This window comes from Eurypyga helias, unplaced genomic scaffold (genome assembly GCF_000690775.1).
Source record: "Eurypyga helias isolate BGI_N326 unplaced genomic scaffold, ASM69077v1 scaffold15456, whole genome shotgun sequence".
Lineage (NCBI taxonomy): Eukaryota > Metazoa > Chordata > Aves > Eurypygiformes > Eurypygidae > Eurypyga > Eurypyga helias.
The window spans coordinates 1,178-22,695 of NW_010258657.1; the positions used below are offsets into that span (position 1 = coordinate 1,178).

Sequence of the window (21,518 nt, forward strand, 5' to 3'; positions counted from 1 at the left end):
AGGAATTTGCAGCAATTGCGTTGAGACTGCTCATATCAACCACTGATCTGGGGTTTTAGATTATTTCTTACTCAAATGTATGAGGGTAATTTCTTGTTTCGCAGATTTCCATTGCTGCTGACAGTGGAGAGCCCTGGAGGTGGAGGATGGACAAAGCCTTAGTAGTTACTTATCTGCTGCATGGAAACAAAATTGCTGCTTAGAATCGAGATGGTGAAAGTTTCCTGATAAAAATCCCAGTGTCCTTTCTCTTAGTTGTTACAGCTGGACCTCTCGCTAGAGCCCTTCCAGACCTCACGCACGTAGCGTGAGAAGCCCCGTGTGCATTTTTCAATTTGACCAGTGGTTCCCCAGTGGTTGTGTTATCCTGCCCTGCCTTTGCTCGGCCTCGGTAAACACTGTCACCCCAAGAGTGCTGCCGCTGCAGACACAGCGTGTGGGCACAACAGCTGACATAATTTGCATGAAGACCATTTATATCCTCAAATTTGTCTGGTAATTTTGTCTTTGTGCATGTTGTGCCATTGCAAAACTCTAGAATTAGTTGGCTGTTGCCTTTTTCCCACATATTAAACCTGTTTTATTGGTTAGAGACCTTAGTGGTGCTTATTTTTAATGTGCTGCAAGTAAAACGTGAAGCATTTAAGGCCAGAAAGGGACCAAATCTCTATCCAAATCTCAGTGTCACAAGTTACTGTGCTTCATTCATGTCCATTCAGCAAATTGTTATGCCAAAGTACAACTTGCGTTTAGCCAAGGATGCTTTATGGGGAGGCACATAGGTCTTCATTTGAGGGTCTCAAGAGATGGGTGAGATGCCTCTTGAAGTTGAAAGTTAGGGTGCCGCAGAGACCCTAGATGAAAAGGCTCATCTTTCTGCTACAAGGTGTAAGTGGGGTGTCACAATTTTTTTCCCCACTAGTTGTTTCATTTAAACATATCACTACCGTGTTGCCTGACAACTTTTTACAACTGTAAAGGTGTCAGATAAAAGATAACTGTGACTTTCTAGAGTAATCCTTTGTGGCTAGCAAGTTACTTTAAAAGACTGCATAAGCTCCCTCAAGTACTTTTACTCCATAGATGTGATCTGAAGTTGTTTGAAATTGAGATGAGGCTTTAGTGCAAACTCGGTTTTCTTAATTTAGGCGCTCATGCTTTTCTGACAACTTACTTCTCTTCTCCTGAGTAAGATTCTTACCTAAGAACCATGTGTTACATCTTAAATTCTCAGTTAGCAGCTGAGAATTGTAACTTGCTGAACTTCGATGTCTGTTTCTCGTTTGCGGACATGGATGCTGAATCAGTGGAGAATGCCTGCTGAGGAGGGATCAACTGGCTCCGACAGCTCGTGGCTGGGGGCTTTGCAGCATCCTACCTTTCCCTGGTTCAGATCTAGCCCGAGTGTCAGCTATTTCTGTACCTTGGCCACAAGTCTGTTTAAAATGAGTCGATTCATCCATGAGGATGTGTCTGATGAGTATCTGCATCATTGGAAACGGCTTCCCAACTGGTGTGCCTGAAGGCAGCTGATGGCAGGAGGATAAATTATACCTTCAGTCCTTCACAGCCCAAATAATGGAGCTTAATTAGATTTTCCCTGGCAGTACATGGAATTCTCATAATTGTTTTGATTCACGATCAAGGCTATGCTTGCAATGCAAACTGCATCTTATCCGTACCTGCTGTTGAGGTGGACAGTGGTCACCTGGGCCCAAGTTCTTCGCAGGTTTTGCAGCGTTTGTGTAAACTGAGGCACCTCCTTGGACTCTACAGTACCAGAGCAATCTCGGTGGCTTCTTCTTGAGTATGTCTAGATGAAAGTTGTAGCCTGCCGACAGCTCTGTGCTCAGTGCGCTAACCGAATGCCTAAGCTTCTCGGGCATCGCGCAGGGAATTTAGATGTGTTGGATTTTCTCCTGAGCATCTAGATACTGTCATTTAGGAATCCAGTTTCTTTGGTGGGTCTGACCCACAGACGCAAAATAACTCTTTATGGAGGAGAGTTTTGGGAACTCGTGCCAGGGTGGGATTCGGTGTGAGACTGATGGGGAAATTGCTTTCTGCTGCCCGCGTGCTTGTTTCTTTGGATAACTGGGCGTTGTTTTCTTGAGGTTTTCCAGTCTCATTTTCTATTAGCACCAAATTCTCCACTCAATTATTATACTTTTGTCCAGCCTGCTCTTGGTTTCCAAAGAAGAGCAGTCAGTAAGTAAGCATGTACGCGCTCTGTTTTTGCCTGCTCAGCAGTGGAAATGCTGGGTTTTGAAAACCACCTACTAATTTTAGGAGCCGAAAGGCTCCTAAACTCTGAACCTTGTGGTACATCTTTTTTAAAGACAGAGAAGTTAGCAGAAGAACTCTACCAGTTCTTTGCTCGAGGACTTATTTCTCTTTAGTTTTAAAACATCTCAGAAAGTTTTAGATGTGAGGAAATGACGAAAAGCATGGAGCTATAGTAAGTACCTGTTCCTTCTTGTTAGCAGACTTGTAACAGTGCATTTGGTTAGTGTAATAATGCAACTTGCCTTGTTCATGGTGACATCAGAACAGTAATAGTATGAGAGTGGTGACTCGAAAAGAAGAAATCTTGTAGCAGACCCACAGCTGGAATCAAAGCTAGGCAGCGTAAAATCATTTACCAGGAAAACAAAATGCGTGTGGAGATTTTGAGTTTGCAAATTGGAGTGAAATTACCTGACTCAGGTATCTTCACTTTTCATATCAGATGCTTTTCTGGCCTGTTTTTCAGAGCATGACATTGTTCAGTATTGCTTACAGCATGGCCCATTGCTGTGCTTGCTGCACAAATCGATCGTGGCTGAAGATGGAGTTACTTGGGTTCATCATGGCCTTTCCTGTGATGTTTGTGACTACAGTATTCGGGTGTTTCACAAAGGCGGTGTGCTAGTCTGTCGGGCAAGTGGCTGGCATTTCTCCTCTTTTTAAGATAGAAAAGAGTTAGCGAGGATCAGAAATAATTTTGGATTGAGAAACTTGCCTGTGTAGAGCGTTAATTTTCCAAGATGTACACTGATTTAGTACGTACAGAGGATAGCTCCCAGGGGCCTCAGTTGCTGCTGATGGTGTTTGCCCACGTGAAGAAATTGGACATGCAAAAAAACCATGCCAGACCTACAAAAAAACCCCAAACGGTTGACATGGCCTGTCCTGGCACTGCTGGTGGTGGGATGCTGTTCTCCAAGGCCGTGTTTGTTGCTGTGAGCTTCCCCTTTTTGTCCCCTGGTGTCATTTACTTCAAATCCTTCAAATGCTGTGCTGGATGAGCAGGGATCTTGCGTTACTGCTGCTCAGACCCAGAGGATGCGCTGTGTAAGGAAGGGAGCCTTTTGTAAGAGGAGGGCAGGAAGACAGCCCTATAATATATACATGAATGGCAGCTGAATTATTCCTGCATTAATTAGGGCATTTCTTGTGTATACACTTAACTTTGAAACCTTGGGTTTTCTGTGAAAAGGACCTGTTTTTATTCTAATGCCTGCTTTTTTCCAAACCAAACTTCAAAAATAGTTGCAGCACTGAACCACCCACGTGGGTGATAAATGCAGATCTCTGCCATTTTAGCAGTTAAAGTAACAAAATAATGGTAAATGATCATTTTCAAGCGTGTGATATTTGTTGATGGCAAAAGGGATGGCAGAATTGGGAATTCGGGGTTCAGTTCCAGCTCTGGTGAGGTGAATGCTATAATTGCTTTCCACCCATTCTCCAGTGTATTTTTTTACCCCTTCTGCCCTGGCCCCTGCAATTTGGCTCTTGCAAGCACCAAGTATGTATCATTTAGACTCTCACTGCACCCATTTTCAATTCCCACTGCGGCTTCCTAATCCCAGTCCTCTCCTCTTGGCTCAGCACTCCGCTCCCAGCCTGCCTCTCCCTGTCCTCCTGATTTCCAGAGGTTTTTCCTCCTCTGCAGTTCCCAATCTCCCAATCTGGCTCTCAGCAGCCAGAACCGGGCGCCTTTTCCATCCAGCTGCCAGGAGGGATGCTAAAACCCAGCGGTGACTCACGGTGCGGAGCGATCTGCAGCTGCTAGTTTGTGACTGGAGGTGGCCCGTAGAACCATAACGCAGATTGGGTTGGAAGGGACCTTTAAAGGTCTCTAGTCCAACCCCAGTGCAATGAGCAGGGACATCTTCCAGTAGATCAGGGTGCTCAGAGCGCCGTCCAACCTGGCCTTGAATGTTTCCAGGGATGAGGAATCTACCACCTCTCTGGGTGACCTGTGCCAGGGTTTCACCACCCTCACTGTAAAAAATCCTTCCTTCTATCCAGTCTGAAGCTACCCTCTTGTAGTTCGAAACCGTGGCAGAGCTCTGTGCGAAAGGGAGGTTTCACCCAGGTGGGATGACGCAGGCCAGCCCCTGTGTACAAAGGATGAATGTTCTCAGCAAGGCGGTAATCTGAGATTTTAGTAACTAATAAAAGTCTTAATTGTGAACAAGCTGGTAATTTTATCTGCTTCTCCTCAAGCTTATAGCTTGGCCAAATTCAGGCAGATTTTTTTTATTGTGACAACATATCCAAGACATAGCACTGTATGGGAGAAAGTATCTTCAAAGAATTTGGAAGAAAACTTCTTTTAAAAATTATTATTTAAAGAAAAAGTAGTAATCTACAAGAGATTTCTTGTCCTCATTTTTGGAACCATTTTGGCTGAGATTTTTGGTGGAGGGGTAAAAGAAACCAGTGCAAAGCTGACGATTCAAGTTTTGCCTTCGCTGGTTGAAATGTGTCAGAGTTTTAAATAGCCCATCACAGGCTCTCACAGTGGGAAGTATTGGCAGCTGTAAATATATGGTTACATACAGAAGGTTCATACAGCATCCAGAGGGAGGATGCCAGTACTTTCATTAACATAAATGACTTCAAACACTCTATTTTAATCCATATGTGTACCAAGATAGAGGCCAGGTGTGTATCTGAGCACTTTGCCATCCTGGTCAAGTGACCTTGTGCTTGGGCTGGTTTCTTCCAGAGTGGTGGTAGGAGGTAGGCAGTGCCAGTGGGTCACTGGTGTGTACCGGGACAGTGCTGAAACCTCTTCAGGAGTTCCCCTGTCCGAATGGGAAATATATTTCACCTTTTTCAAAGAAGAAGGAAGCTTAGAAATGGTGAGTTTCTGTGCTGTCACTCCAGTGGCTGCCAGATGGTTCCCACTGTGGGAATGCCCCAATCTGCGGGTGTGTATGGATAGTTTGTGACCACCTTTCTGTGTTGGGCTTGCTGCTTGTACTGCTTTTCTGCTATTGGAAGATGTGATGGAGTACTTTTAGTGTACCAAAAAAGAAAAAAAATTAAATGAAAAATTAAAACTTGCCACTTACATGAGGATGAGATCAAAACTAGGTGTCCTCAGCCTTTTGTTGTCTTGATGGCCGCTCACACCAAGAGACCAGTGGTGCCTTCGACTGCATCTTCCCACTTTGTTAATTTTCACTCTTGTGGAAGCTGAAGTAGCTTTGTTACATAGCTGCTGTTCTTCATACTTGATGCACTATACTGAATTATATTTGTGTCTAATGAATTACCTCAAATCCAAAACACGTTGAGGAGGAATATGAAGTGCCCTTTGATTATTACTTGATGTTGAGTTCTGTGCTGTTTTTCACAGAAACTTCTGAACTCACCCGGTGACTTAGACTATAATCAGTCTTCTGTAGAAAAGACATGAAGTTGTTTCAGAGGTTCTCCTGCTTTCAGAGCCATCCTTTTGTGAGTTAGTAAGAAAGCCATTGCATTAATTTCATGCAATGAGTTGTGTTTCTGCAGTGGACATCACTGGGCCAAACTGGTCAGAGAATCATTGTGGCAGGGTGCTTGCCTTGAGTTTGGGTTTGGTTGAGAGCAGGAGCACCTGCCATTCAGATGCTCATTGTCCGTGTAGTTCATCCCAAATCTCAAGGCTCCTGTTGCCAGCCAAGGTCTTGTGCTGGTGGTGATCCGTAAGTCTTGCTGTATGAATTGGCAGTAGGAAGCATTGGTGGGCACAGTGAGCATTTTCTTGTCTCGAGAGCTTTAAGGCGTTTCTTCCGTGGCAGTCTTTCGTGGAATGAAGAACGGTGACTTAATGTTAGGTTTGCTACTTAACAAGCCGGGCAACGGCTATGACTTGCGAATTCAGCGCTAATTGTGGAATTCAGTTTCTCCACCCGTTTCCCAGCCTCGAGGAGATGTAAGCTGTCAGGGGAATAAGAACATCTAGGGAGCATTTTTGTGTGTATTTTGTTTAAATTTTGGACACGTGAAAGAATGGTTGCAGATCAATCTGTGCATTTCAGTGAGTCATAAAATGCCTTTTAATATATGCTTTTTGCTAGCTTGTGCTTTGTACTTATCTTTTATAGTTATTAGCATCGTTTGCAATAAGCTTTCAAAATGTTAAGAATGCTTGTTACTGCTTTAGGTTTTTTGTTTCAGTTAGGGCGTTCTTTATACCTTCTTCTGGTTTCTCACCCCCCTCCCTGTGCAGTCACTGCAGATTATGTACATGTATCGGTAAAGTTTTTCCAGAGTGAGTAGCGACTAGCTGTTGGATCTGGCCAATGCTTGGTTAAGTTTATCTTCTGTAAATCAAATGCACACATCCTGTGTACAGTACATCCTTCTGGATGTTTTTCTTAACGTAAACCATTATGTTTTCTTCCTCATTTCTCCTGAGGAGAAATTAGTCCTTTCACTTACAGCAGCTTTCAGCCCTTGCAGGCCTTTCCCTCTAGTCGTTGCCGAGGCTCCGTTTTGCTGTGACTCCACCTCTGCCTCGCTAGCTCTCGCAGTTCTCCACTGCTGAGTTTTGCTTTGTCCGGTGTCCCGCCAGCGTGCTTTGGTTGTGCACAGCGCTCAGAGCGAGCGGCTCTGAGAGCAGTTGGCGGCACGGCGTGCACCACTTCCTGCCTGCAGCCCGCGCGGCTGTCACGCAGCGAGCCTGGTCACCGTCTGCAGCGGGCTTCTGCGTGGGACGTGCCAGCAGAGCCGGGCTGCCCTCCGCTTCTGAGAATGAGCTTGAGTTTCCAGTTCCTGGTTTGCGAGACGCCTGGCAGATAAGGTGGAGGCTGTCCCTGAGCTGCCCTGAAGAGCAAAAAGCGTGTGGATGCTCCACTGATGTATCTTCTTAGTTTCCTTTAATGGGGAGGGAAAGACCAGTTTGGGCCTGGCCTGGTTTCCAGTAAGTGTTGCATCATACGTCCGTTGGCCTGACAGGTGACAAAGGCAAGTTGAGACTGAAGAGTGGTTTCTTGCAGTCAGCTTACCTTGGTAGGTGTTGTCCTGGGGCCATCTGACAGAAGTCTGCCCTGTGAAGTTTTTGAAGTTCTGCATGCTGAATTCCTATCTGAAAATCTTGGCTGTAGGACTTTTGAGATATCTTTGCTAATTTATGTTCTAGCAGCGCTGCTCTGATTGACATGCGTGGTGGTTATGTTTATTAGTTTACTAGTCTTGTAAGTCTCGTGGTAAGAACATGGAATTACGGATGTTTTCACTGGCATCAGTGTTCGTGGTAGTTACCAGCAAAGATTTCCAGACGGGAAGCTGTACCACAAACAGTGTGAGAATAGGAAGATCTAGAGAAGTAAAAGATGGCAGTTCTTCCCTCTGTTTAAGTACGTTTTGCTTTTTGTGCTTATGATTTAACAGATGTCTTCTTGTTTATGCAGGGCTGTAATTGAAGTACAAGATGGCAAGGACCAGCCACAGCAACTATGTCCTTCAGCAGCTAAACAACCAAAGAGAGTGGGGCTTTCTGTGCGACTGCTGTATCGCTATTGATGATATTTATTTTCAAGCACATAAAGCAGTTCTTGCTGCCTGCAGCTCCTATTTTAGGATGTTTTTTATGAACCATCAACACACTACAGCCCAGCTGAATCTAAGCAACATGAAGATTAGCGCTGAATGCTTTGATCTCATTTTACAGTTCATGTACTTGGGAAAAATTATGACAGCCCCTGCCAATTTTGAGCAGTTTAAAGTGGCCATGAACTATTTACAGCTATATAATGTACCTGAATGTCTAGAAGATATACAGGATACAGACTCGTCTAGTTTAAAATGTTCATCTTCTGCTTCTAGCACCCAGAATAGTAAAATGATATTTGGCGTGAGAATGTATGAAGACACGCTTGCTAGAAATGGCAGCGAAGCAAACAGGTGGGGCATGGAGCCGCCAAGTTCAACAGTAAATACATCCCATAACAAAGAGCCTGATGAAGAAGCTTTGCAGCTAAGCAGCTTCCCCGAACAACTGTTTGATGTCTGCAAAAAAAGCACCACATCTAAATTCTCTCACACGAAAGAGCGCGTGTCCCACTCGCGCCGCTTTGGAAGGAGCTTCACCTGCGACAGCTGCGGGTTCAGTTTTAGCTGTGAAAAGCTACTGGATGAGCATGTGTTAACGTGCACTAACAGGCATTCTTACCAAAGTGCCAGGTACTACAGTGCTGAAAAAGTAGACTTTAACGAAAAGGACTCTACTTCTAAAATGATCTCCACACAGACAGAGAAGTGCAAGGGGGACTCGAGCCAAGCTGCGGACGATTCTTCGTCTCCCGTGTCAAACATCACAAGCAGGAAAAGCAGCACAGTTGCCTCTGAGACATCAGGTGAAGAAGGAAGTAGAGCCTCTGAGAGGAAGAGAATTATCATCAAGATGGAACCAGAGGACAATCCTGTAGATGAGCTGAAGGATTTTAATATAATTAAGGTGACAGATAAAGACTGCAATGAGTCTTCTGACAACGACGACCTAGATGATGAGCAGGAAGAGCCGCTTTACAGATACTACGTTGAGGAAGAGATCAGAGAGAAGAGAAATGCTCGGAAGACTTTAAAACCCCGTTTGTCCATGGATGAGGATGAAAGAAAGTGTTTGAAGAGTCCACGGCACCTTAACAGGAAGGCTCCTTCGGTGCAGGAAGATGTGGAGAACGCTCCCTGCGAGCTCTGTGGGCTAACAATCACCGAGGAAGATTTGTCCTCTCATTATTTATCCAAACACATAGAAAATATATGTGCCTGTGGCAAGTGTGGTCAAATACTGGTCAAAGGCAAGCAGTTACAGGACCATGCGCAGACCTGTGGAGAACCCCAGGATCTGACCATGAACGGGATCAGAAATGCTGAGGAGAAAATGGACTTGGAAGAAAACCCCGAGGAGCAGTCAGAAATAAGGGACATGATGTTTGCAGAGATGCTAGAGGACTTCAGGGACAGTCATTTCCAAATGAACAGCCTTCAAAAAAAACAGTTATACAAGCATTCTGCCTGTCCTTTTCGATGCCCTAATTGCGGTCAGCGTTTTGAAACTGAAAATCTAGTGGTTGAACATATGTCAAACTGCCTGGAGCAAGATCTGTTCAAGAACTCCATGATGGAAGAGAACGAGAGGGATCACAGACGTAAGCATTTCTGCAATCTTTGTGGGAAAGGATTTTATCAGCGTTGCCACTTGCGGGAACACTATACCGTTCATACCAAGGAAAAACAGTTTGTTTGTCAGACATGTGGGAAGCAGTTCTTAAGAGAGCGCCAGTTGCGGCTCCACAATGATATGCACAAAGGCATGGCCAGGTATGTCTGTTCCATTTGTGATCAAGGAAACTTCCGAAAACATGACCATGTACGGCATATGATATCTCACTTATCAGCTGGAGAGACTATATGCCAGGTCTGCTTTCAGATATTCCCAAATAATGAGCAACTGGAGCAGCACATGGATGTTCACCTGTATACATGTGGAGTATGTGGAGCAAAATTTAATTTGAGGAAAGATATGAGATCTCACTATAATGCCAAGCATTTGAAAAGAACATAAGCGTAAACATACTGCTAAAGCATTAAGTTGGCAGCAGAGAGAACACCAAAGCAAGGCATACAGTATAGTAGACAAAAATTGAAAAAAAAAAAATTGAAAATAAGTCTCTTTTTTATTTTTTTTTTTTTTTAAGACCCTCCTAACCATAGGTGTCTATTTAGGCTCATTAAGTATATAGCTTTGAAAAGCATCATGTGTTTAATTATTACATTTTCACTGTTTCCTAATATCAGTTTCTGTTCTTAATTTTATTGTTTTACTAAGTAGATATACAAATCATTATTTTTAAACTGTAGATTAAAAGCACAATGTTACCCCTTCACTGACTGCTATTAAACAGTTCTCGGATCCATGTCCATAAGATGAGTGCTTTAATATCTCCACGTGTTGTTTCTTCATGTGAAAAATTTAGATCACAGTGATTAACATGCAAGAGCATAATTGTTCATAATCCCCAAATTAATTTTCAAAATGAGAAAAAACCCCAATGCCAAGAAGTAATCCTTTGCTCTCTGACTCTGCTGTAAGGGCAGCTGTAAGAGCTGGCTGCCCCGGTCCTCTTGGCTTTGTTGGAACGTGCATCCCAGGGGAGAGAGCACGTAGGCTCAGTTAAACCTTGCAGACGTGGACTGGTGTGCACAAAGGGAAAGGGAGTTAATGACTGTTGGGATAACGGAGGAGTTCCCAGCAGAGTGGTCATTTTCCAGACTTGAAGTCCTAGCAGAACCGTACGACTGACACTGGCCTTTTGTTTTCTGTCTGTACCTGCGTGGGTATATATATATATATAACCTGCCTATTCTGATACGCAAGGGACGAGTGGCTGTGGAGGCTTGCTAGGAATGCAGAATGGCCATGTGCACTGAAGACTGCATTTCTCAGCCTGGCTGTAAATGGTGCCTTGCTGCTTGCGTTGGAAAGTTTAAAGTGGGATGGGGGTGAAGATAGGCCCATTGCTTGGGCGGGGAGGGGAAGGGGGAGTGTGGCTCATGTGAACCTTAGCTTTTTTGTTTCTTGTTTTCATGATACTTTCTGAATGTTCTGTTTTTCAACAAGAATATAACAAGACTACAGAGTTTTCTTAATAAATGTAAAGACGTTATCTGCCTTTTAAGATTCCTTTCTGATTCTAGTATAGCCCTAATCTGTGCAGCTTGTCTCGTAATTGAATTGCATTTAAAAATCCTACTAAGTACCAGCTGACATCAATTCAGTGAGGCAGTTTGGCCTTTGAGAGAACGACTGGCTTTGATTCTTAGGCACCAGCTGTCTAAACGTTTAAGTGCATGATTTTTAAGGGGGGTGTGGGGTGGGGGCAAAAAGGGTTCTAATATGTAATGGTGGAGAAAACTGTTAAAAAAATAAAACCTAGCCATACTTTCTCCTGGCAGATCTCACTTTATCGCAGAGGGTAGCAATGCTATTTTCCACTGGCCCGTGGAGGGAGGAAAGCAGTTCAGATCAGCAATTGGGGCAGTCGGACTAGATGATCATTGTAGGTCCCTTCCGAATGAAATAGTCTGTCACCCTGCGCACCAGTGGTGGGAGCCAGGAACTGAGGGTCTTGTCCAGGGCTTTCACACACTTGTCGCTGTCAGAGCTGAGTTTTGATCCCTTGTTGTTTCTTGGGGTTTACAAGGGGTATCGAGGTTTATCGTTAGACTGTTCCAGAGAAATTAATACAGTTCAGAATCACCACTGTAACTGTTTAAAGTCATATGAGTTGCCTTGAATTTATTCAGTTCTAAGCGTGCATTAGAACACCTCTTGGTTGGCAGACGTGTGCTGCAGTGATGGAGAAGGACCCTGGCACCAGACCTCAGTCCTGAGCCGGCAGCTGGCTCCCCGGGCACTGACTGCTTTGGCTGCAGTTTGGGCCTGTAGTGTTTTGTGTAACAGCTCAGTCCAGTGTTAGCTTGTGTGATGATGAAGGCAACCAAGTCCTGAAAAACACTGGGGCTGAAAAGATCAGACATGAATGCACTCCAGCATTCAGAGCTTCCCCCTTCTTAGGATTTGTTCCACATTCCGCATCCCATCCCAGACTGAAGCTCAATGTGTTAAGACTTCAAAGAATAAGCAGGATCGGTATTTTAACGCTTTTTAGCACGGGAATAAGCGCTAAAGGTGATCATAAACTCTTCAGAAAATAAAAAATATAACTATAATGATCATCTCTGGGATAAAGTGGTTACTCAAGCGCTGCAGCGTAAGAGTTAGGGGGTTAATACGCTGCACGCAGCAATTCTGACGTGCAGGGTACCCCTTACGGTGTCCTCTATGGCTGGAGTGGGAAAAGCAGCCAAGGGAAGTGAAGGAGAACTCTAGGAGTTGGCAGAAGAGTCTTATGCCACTGAGGGAACAGGAAGGCTGCGTGGGAGAGGAGATCCTGAGTGGGAGGGAGTTGGAAAGGCCGAGGGGGGCAGGATTAGAGCTGTGCGGTGGGAAGCAAATCCCAAAGGTGGCATGGAGGGGGCGGCTGGAGGAGTGGATAAAATGTCCTGTAGACGCCTGTGAGACCAGAGTGAGAATGACTCAGCTTGGCTGGGAGAGCTGTCGGCCCGGGTGATGAGCTCACTACAGCACGAACTGGGAGCGCGGGTTGCGTACCAAGTACAGCCAGCCCCTGCGTTGGACAGGCTGCAGGGGCACAGCAGAGCCTCCATCAAAGACCTTGTTGAAAAGGAGGAGGCGACCTCTGCGAACTAAGAGATCGTTCCTGAATACAGCGAAGGGTGATTTATGGAGGCCCCAGCTCAGGGTCAGGAGCCCTTGTTTACAGTGTATTGGTCTGAACTTGACCCAGAAAGCTTTCACAAAAGGAGTTACTTCCTAGTGTAAGTGGACCTGCCAACTACAGAGGAACTGGGAGTGATGGTATTTATGTGTACTACCTAACTTTATAAACACCCTGGGATACCTTTGTTTTTCAGTCATAAGCTGTGTAGTAGCCTTTCAAAGGGAAGTTTGTTAAACCTTTCTGACTGAACTTGCATTTATGTTTTTTCCTGTTCCTGTGCAACAAAACCCAGTGCCTTGGAGTTCACGTGTATGAATGTCCAGACTGAGGCTCAGTGAAGATCAGGGGAGCTTAAGGGCAGATCTACTTTCCTGTAGGCAGAGGAAACCAGAATGACTGAAGTAGCCTGAAAAGTGATCAGGGTGGGAGTGTAGGAGAACAAATTAAAGGTACTGAGGCATAAGCAAGACAGCCTGGCTTGCAGGTAGATGGGGAGAGGGTTTATGGTGATGTTTAAAAGCATGCAGGGGAACAGCATGGGACTATTGAAGGAAAGGCCTGGAGTGGCAGGAGGAATTTGGCTGCTGTGTACCAGGGAGAAGGGTGGGTACTGAGGCATGCTGGGGCTGTTCATTCCTGAGGACAAGGGTGTTGTCCCCAGGGTGTGGCAACATCTGCAGGAGAGTGAAATGATGGTGTTTCAGTGCTCCTACCACAATAAATATTACTGTGGAGACAGAATAAAAGCACACCTGAAAAAAACCCAACCAAACAATTGTAGTTATGATATCCTAGAAGTCTTGCTGTTACTTGAAAGATGGGGAATGGGAAGCAAAAATACTTTATTTACTGCTCTGTTTCCTCTAACAAACCTGTACTTCTTGGTCATCATAACAGTTCCTTTGTATCTCCTTACTGCGCTACGTGGACTGTCAGAGTGTAAAAGCACTTGAGGATCTTTGAGAGTGAAGGTTTACGTGTATCGCATTGCACAAGGCAAAGCCAGAAAGAAAAAGATCTGCTGGATGCTCTGACTTAAAATTTTGAGTTGCTATTCTTATTTTTGGAAGACCTCTCTGTTCTGTTGTTTTCCTCATTTTGGCAGTGGTTACAAGTAGCCAGCCTAGCTATTAGCTTTCAGGATTTACTTGAAAAGGGGGAATTCATTAAGACTGGAATGAGATTTAAAATATCACAAAAGCAGTACAGCTTTTTTTTCCATTTCAGAGGAGACGTTTCAGGTGTTAAAATACATATATACACACTTGTAAATGCTTATTGCCAACTTGTTAATTCAAAGAGTATTTACATTTGTGTATAATGATATTTGTAGCCAATAGGTCTGTGGAGAAATCTTGATTTGAATAGATCAGAATATCACAGGATTCTAACAATTAATGCTTTTCTTAGGGGACTTCTCTAATGTTTTCAGTTAATGGAGAAAATAGTATTCAACATATTTTTTTATTCAAAGCTGAAGACAGAAAATGTACTGCCCTGGAGAATATATTAAATATACACTGTTACAAAAGTTAGTACTTTGACTGCACTATCGTATTTGAACACCCTAGTGCTAAACCGTGGAGAGTATCTCAGCTGTTGCTGAGGATGTAGGTTTGCTCCTGAAGGCAGTGCCACCTTGAGCACCATCAGCCCCTTCTCCTCCCCACCTCATTTCAGCTCTCGACTCCCACGTGTGCCACCCTCTCCATTGTCAAAAAGCACATGTTTATATAGCTTCACAATGAACTTGAATCAAACAACGGGCTGTTTTTATTCCCCGTGGGGCTATTTTTTGGCTGGATCAGTTCCCCGCTGTGTTTCCCTCTCCGGCTCTGTGTCAAATGTTGTGCTAGCACAATAGAAGGGGTGGCATGAGGGGAGAAATGAGTGGCTGGAAGGGGGCTCTCCTTTGCTTAAAGGAGCTGTGCCAGAACTCCGAGCACATCTCGGGCTTAACTTGGTCTCTGTCTCCCCCAAGCATCCTCATCGAAGCTGGACTCTTACGTTCATCTCCTATTTCCTGATAAGGAAAAAAGGCAGCCCAGCCTCTTACATACAAATGAGACACGTCTATGCTCTCTGCCCTTTATGAGGGCTGGAAACCTTCCTGCGTTCAGCTCACCCCTCAAATATGCTCTGGAGCTTTCTTAGTCTTTCTTGAAACAGCCTACGTCGCACCCCACGCCACTGGGTTCGTGTGGTTGGCCTGGCCTGATGCCACGAACGAGCTGGGCCCCTTGGCAGCCAAACACCAGGAATGGCTCCCACCTTCCTCTGGTCTTATGCCCTCCGGCTGTGGGCCCCAATGCAGCTGTGCTGCCCACGTGCTCGGCAGCTGGGCCCTGCTCTCCTGCCGTGCGTCCCCCGCCACTCGCCACGCGTGCTCTTCCGGGTGTCGCGATAAGGGGAGACAGTCATCTCGGTTTTGGTCCAATACTGAAAGCTCGGGAGAATTCCTTGCGTTAGTTAAGGAGATGTTGGCAGTGTCTGTTACTATCCCCATGTGCCTGCTTCTGATTTAAGTGCTTCCTCATCCGAAAGGGTTAAAAAAATCAAATATTCTGACTTCCCTCATTCTCATTTAGTTTGATGCTTGTCACAGACTTAAAGACCTACAGGATGAAGCATGACTAATTAGACTTTATAACGTCTGCTGAAGGCTAGAAATTAGGAATGTGTTTTTAAAAGCTGACCTTTCTGTAGTTCTCGGCTATAAACCAGTTTTCTGTGTTTTCTGCCAACTTCCAAAAAACTCTGAAAATACTGATGTGCAGTGTATTCTTGAGATGTGTTAGTAGGGTGAGATTGTGAAGGGGGGGATGCCAAAAAACAGGACACATTTTATAAGTTAAGTGTCTTCTGCCACTTTTACAGTCATTTCTACAGTTCTGGAATTAATTGTGATTTTATTTTTTCATGGAGAAAGACAAATTTTAATTTGTTACAGCACAGCAGAGCTCATGACTCAGGACTCAGTTCATCGTGACAATAAATACTCAGCCCTGAAACAAACAGCCCATGTTCTTTTTCATGTACTTGAATAACCAGTGCCAACTTCACAAGAGAAATGCTCTCGGATCTTTCTGCGGGTCATTTTTGCCCTCAGATGTCTTGTAGGGTTGGGGTGGGATTTTTTATTTAATTCGTGGGAAAACAATATTGGGCATCGTGCTTTTAGAGGAACTCTCTTCAGTGCACATTCCCTATATAAAAGTAGTTGAAAATAGGAAACTTTAAAAACATCTTCCTGTACTCAAGGGAACCAAACAAAATTACGAGACGAGAAATCAGCATAGTCCAAGGCCAGATTTTGATGGCCTGTTTGTTTGCATAGCTAGTGTGGCACACACCACTCCAAGAACCTAGAATTTCAGAAGTGGGCAGAATCTTTGATTTCTCTTGCAAGAAAATGAAAAGGTTTAATCCTTTCTGTGCCTTCTGGTATACTAAAACTATAGTAATTCTTACTGCAGCTACAATCACCAAAACAATGCTGTGTCTAGCCTTTCTTATGAGAGAAAAAAAAGCCCCCAGCCCTTTCAGAGCTGTTTAAGAACTTCCCTTTCTTACAGAGTCCTGATGCTGCTGTTTGTACTCATCTGCGATTTGCATCAATGAGATTTTGGGGTGTACTTTTTTTTGGTTGCGAATAGGAGATGATCTCAGATAAGTAAGTCTTGTGGTTCAGTAGACATCCCAAGATTTCTGACAGGGAATGAGAAGAGAGCATTCCTTGAAGCTGTGTGGATTGTGGGAAATCCACTGGAAATCAAGACTGTCTGCAAATACTTGGTTTCTCAACCTGTCTGTCAGGCAAAGTGCCACCAGTGTCAGCAGTTGCCAACGTCTCTACAGCAGCAGCGTTGCCAGCATAAAAGATGCAAAAATCAGTCTTTCCCCATCTCTCCTGATGACAAGGTGGCTATTTTAAAAATTCATCCTTTTGGCTCTTCTATTGGCCTTCTGTTTTTTTAAATGGGAAGATGTGCTTTCTTCCTGCTTTAAAGCAATGACTAGGGCTAAGAACTTGCCTTTTTTAAACAGTTCTCACATGTTCAATTGAACCTTCACAGCTCAGTAATACTTACTCTCTCCTTTTTTAGGTAACCATCCCACTACACTGGGGATGGTCACCAAAGGGACTTCTGCTTCTGACTCCCCAGAAAATGAACAGGAGAAGTAATATAATGGCCTTCTTTCCGTGGCAAAAGCCCCAAGACCATGAAAGTTTGTGGAAATGCAGACAGATAGGGTGGCTAAAAATAGAGTTTGCTGAATACCATAGATTACTTTTGGTTTTGGCAATAGATACACCATACTTCTGGTATTGGTTACGCTCCTTCCTTTTACACAAGTCAATGTGGGAGCATTTATTCAGGATGCTAAAGATGGTGCCTCTGTTTCCTCCCTGCCTATGGGGTTCCTACTGGTAGCTACTGGTAGAGACTCCAAACTACCAAACTGCTGAGGTTTTTGTTTCTAGCCATTGGTTATTTAATTATTTATACAAAGCAGAAACATTTTAAGAGATGAAATCTAGAATGTCCCTCCATCAGGAAAAGGATAGATACAGTAGTATTGTAGAAGGAGGAAATAAAGGGTAGGATCCCTTGGAACTGATGAAGAAACTCTTAGCACTTCCCGCAGCCCAGGAGAAAGCTGGGATCTCTGAGCTGCACTGCTATCAGGTAGATTAAATATAATCTGTGTACACTTACATTTGCTGTAAAACGTGACACTGGCATAGTCTGTGTGTGTGGAAGTATGAGGATTAGCCCCACCTAATCTGCTTTCAGATGGGCTTTTGTTTCACTTAAATTTTACTGGCAGTTGCTAACATGGTCAGTTTTGCCAGAAAAGAGAGAGATCCCGATGAACAGTGACTTAAAAACTGAAAAATATGTTAAGACACAAGAAATCTTACAGTAATTGTTAAGTTCTTTCAGCTTGAGCTTGCTGTGCAAAGAGTTAAATAGTTCAAAGGCAGTTTCCTTTGGAGAATGTTTATTTGATTGAGTTCACTGTGGCTTAGACCCCAAATAGAAATACTGGCTTCAAACAGAGCGCTACTATGAGGGTAGGAATAGTCTGCGGCCTTCCAGACCTCACAAGCTATGTTGGTTTGTTACAGAGAGTCAAAACAAAGATGTCCCTTAAAACACATAGACATTAACTTAGTGTATTTCACACACCACAATCTTTTATCTCAGAACCGCCTTTCTCCCCAGTCGCTGGGGCTGTGCCAAAGTCACCGAGATCCTGGATGAGCTATAGACTTCTCAGTGAAAAGTATATATGGTATGATTGGACCATCTGAGCTAATCAGATCATTAGAGAAGAAGCTTTGAGCGCTACTGCTCCTGTTTACTAAGCTTGAAGTACTGCATCCTCAGATTTTGGGACAGCGCTTATCTTTGCTTCTTGATTCCCTTTACATCGCAGAAAGCAGGGCAAGGAAAAACCCAGTGGGTGCTTCTCTTTTAAGTGGAGCCTGGAAGATTTTGTTAGCTGGGGGGTGTTGGTTTTTCGGGTTTTTTTCCAAGTCCTTAGCTGGCTAAATTTTCAGACTTCTAACAAATGCGTTAGGCTTTAAAAAAGCATTCGTAATACACGATGAGATGGGCCGTGTTCAACCCCTTCATGCAACAGTCAAACCCGTGCAGATGCTATTAGTATAGAACCTGCTCTCAGGCCGCATCTGGAGGGTTATCTTTGATCTGTCTCCAGATCCTCCTTTTATTTGTAAACATCCTGCTAATCACAGACTTCCTCAGACTTTTATGAACTGGAAGAAAGTGCATCCTTTGTAACATCTCTGGAGTGCTCTAACTTTGGAGATGTTGATGAGTTTGTGGGACGGGGAGGTACGAGCTCCATCTCGTGGCTAACTGGAAACAGGCCTTTTTCTATTTAAAACGTTCAGAACGTTTCCACAGTTGAGCAGAGTTTACTGTGTGAAGAGTGAAGCAGAACCTCTTGCAGCTGTGCATTCCTAAAACAACTTCTGTTTTTAGGATAGCTAGAGGAGTTTAGAGTCTGGGAGGAGGGCCCAGCATTTTAGCTCTGATCTAGTTTACTGTGGTCTAAAAGCCATTACCAATGCCAGCAGTTCTCTGGTGTTCCCAGTTCCGTAGGCGCACCACACCGCCACACTTGGCACTGATTAACAGTATTTTTGCAGTCTCATCAGAAAAATGTAATTTAATATTCATAGACAACCCACCTTCCCACACTCAGAGGTGGTCCCACACAGCACAGTCGGTGTATTGAGGGTGGTGGTGTGAAGAGGCTCAGTCATGCCGCGTGAGCGGTGTATGGTCCGCAAATAAGGGAGATCTTGGACTGTGAAATGCAGGCCGGCTTCTTGACGAACAGCGGTATTTAAACACTGATGTTGCCTGGGGAAGAGTAATGTTCACGTGCATACTGTAGTTAGAATACATTTTTTTCTCCTTTGCTAGTTTACAAACAAAAAGGGCATTTCCTGGCCTTAGAGCTAGTCAGATAAGAGCTACTTGGAGATAACAGCATCAGCCCAGTGAAGTCCTCTCCAAGATCTGAAGAACGTATTAGGAAGACACATGGACTTGCTGTCAGAACCAGCAGTACTTTGAGCTAGCAGTTTGCCCAAGACCTGCTTCCCCATGTTCACATCGCTCTCCTGGCACGAAAGAAAAGCCGTTTGCCCCAGATTGCTCTTTTGCCCATCATCAAGTGCGGGACGTGGCACAGAGGGCAGATAATGTACAGACAATTCTGGGCTTGGCGTACGCTGTGAGGGCCTGGCCGCCGTGTCACATGGGGCATCCTATAATGCACACTGTAGTGTGGAGCACTACTCCCAAGGCTTTCCTCTCAAATTCAGCCCTGAGCTGGCCTTGAGGATGCTCTAGCAGGTAAGTAATGCAGACAGCTCATAAACCTGGCTTCACGTGCAGCCTTGAAGCCTTCGCTGCTCTTCAGTGTAGACACAACCACTTGTTCCAGAGCTGCCATAGTGTGCATAGAAGCTTGAAGTGTAAATTGTCCAGAAGCAGGACAATCGTATACTTTGCACGATGTGATTTACATATCCAGGGAAAGAAGTCAGTGTACCAAGAAAAAAAAACCCATGAGGATTGTCTTTGAAAGTTCCATCCACATGTTTCCAATTTCTTGACTGTTTGTATCGGGTACAAAGGTGCTCATATTTGTCATAAATCGGTTTGGTCAAAAGAGACTTACAGGAATTGTAAATATTTATAACATTTATCAAGAATTTGGGGAGGGGGATTAAGTAAATACATAAGAGTTACCTCTGAGTTAGGCAAGGGGAAAAAACCCCAAAGTAACTAAACCCAAACAGAGGCAAATATGAAGCACTGAGTGTTCCAGGGTGGGGGTGTTCCAAGCTACGAGAAGTCCAAGCTGAGGGGAAATAACACTTGTGCAATTTTTTGAACATCCACTAAGCCAAGCCATAAACCACGGCTGGAAAGTAACACATACAGTGTCAAAAATAACGTCTGGGAGGCTTGGGAAGTGGGTTTTTTTTTCAGCGAATCTTTAGCTGTTTTGAAAATGGAAGGCAAAGGAGAAAGAAACAAAGGCAAGTTTCTGAAACCAGATCAAAACGTTGTTGAAGTTGTGTTTTGGTGGGGTAGGGGTTGAAGGAGGTGAGCCGAAGGGCTTGTAAACAGAACTCCTGACTGGTGGGTGCTCTGACTGTAACTGAAGGATGGGTATTTAGAGCAAAGCCGCGCCATCGTGAGGTGGGGGGGGCCACATCATGCTAGCAAATACAGTACTGGAGTGTGGGCTTCTGACTTTTAATATTTTTCTTGCATTTCTTTTCTGCATGGCAGTAGTGAAATAGGGACTTCTAAGCTTCTGAACAACTGAGAGAACCAGGTTTGGAGAAGACATGAGGAAGAACTGGTCGGCAAAAGATTTCATAAAAACTCAGAACCGCGTGTGCCAGATCTGAATTGGCACCACCTTTGCTTTTTTGACATACTGCAGCAGTCGCAAAAGGCACCAAAGCAGTCAAATTAGAACATGCAGTAAAAGTTGTTTTGGACTCTTCTCTGTATTATAAACCTTACTTCCTTGTGACTATTATTTACACCTGTTAAAACAAATTTGGAGTCTCCTTTCATGGAGCAGACAGCCGAAAGAGGCAGATGCCAGGTGTTAGGGGCTGCACTAAAATGCGTGTGCAGAATTTGCTCTTCATGTGCTGGAGTGCTCCTTTTCTGAAATGAGGCTTCTTAGAGTGTCTGTCAAAAACCATTTAGATTTTAGTCAAATACTAGAAATGCATGCCTCTGAACTAAAACTTAGGTATTTTCAAACAGTTGCAATGCTAAACTATCAAGTGTTAAAACAGAGGAAAAAATTTAATCTGGAGTACAAGGAGGAAAAAAACCCTTAAAAACTGAGGACAGAGGGTCCCTGAGAAAGGAGAGGATGGTGAGAAAGACCCAGCTGACCTGATTCCCTCTGCTGCCATGATCATCATTTGCAAGCTGAAGAGGACCTTCCACAGTGCTTGCATGAGGAGAGTAAAGACTGGTGCTCTGGTCTTAATACAAGAACAGTGAAATATTTTTGCCAACAAGGAGATGAGTGAATGTAAAATAATCTTCACAGGGCATGAGGTACGCCTTGTTCTGGATCTAAGCCTTGCAAAATCTGACTTGAAGAGGAGAATCAGGCATTCATGTTCGGATTTGAGCGCGTTAGGAATCCTAATGTTTCCAGCTAAATTAATGGGCGGGGGAGGGGGAAGGAAAAAAAAAAAAGGCAGTAATTGTTTTAAATCAGGGACAGCATGAATTAAGAAAATGCTAATTTCCTTCACTTTCCCCTGAAAACAGTGGGTCAGATTGAGACACGCAAGCAGACTAAACATATGCTGATCGATATTCTGCTCTAGTTACGCATTTTACTAATTCTACTCAT

General features: G+C 44.1%; 1 protein-coding gene across 2 annotated transcripts; it reads left to right on the forward strand.

The window, feature by feature from the left end:
- The first annotated feature begins 7,673 nt into the window (after positions 1–7,673).
- Positions 7,674–21,106, forward strand: ZBTB1 (zinc finger and BTB domain containing 1). 2 transcript variants are annotated; one of them, XM_010154430.1, is made up of 2 exons: positions 7,674–9,588; positions 20,420–21,106. In XM_010154430.1, the coding sequence occupies exons 1-2, from the start codon at positions 7,697–7,699 to the stop codon at positions 20,454–20,456; spliced, it is 1,929 nt and encodes a 642-aa protein (XP_010152732.1). In that variant the 5' UTR covers positions 7,674–7,696; the 3' UTR covers positions 20,457–21,106. The 2 variants fall into 2 exon arrangements, with proteins under 2 accessions (XP_010152732.1, XP_010152733.1); XM_010154431.1 differs by having other exon boundaries at positions 7,674–9,416; positions 20,420–21,036.
- Positions 21,107–21,518: the final 412 nt, after the last annotated feature.

Bases quoted from the DNA above. Each gene is read 5' to 3' on its own strand.
- ZBTB1 (XM_010154430.1), top strand. From the start codon at position 7,697: ATGGCAAGGACCAGCCACAGCAACTATGTCCTTCAGCAGCTAAACAAC. The intron at 9,589-20,419 runs GTATGTCTGTTC...TCTGCATGGCAG, and splicing joins ATGCACAAAGGCATGGCCAG to TAGTGAAATAGGGACTTCTA.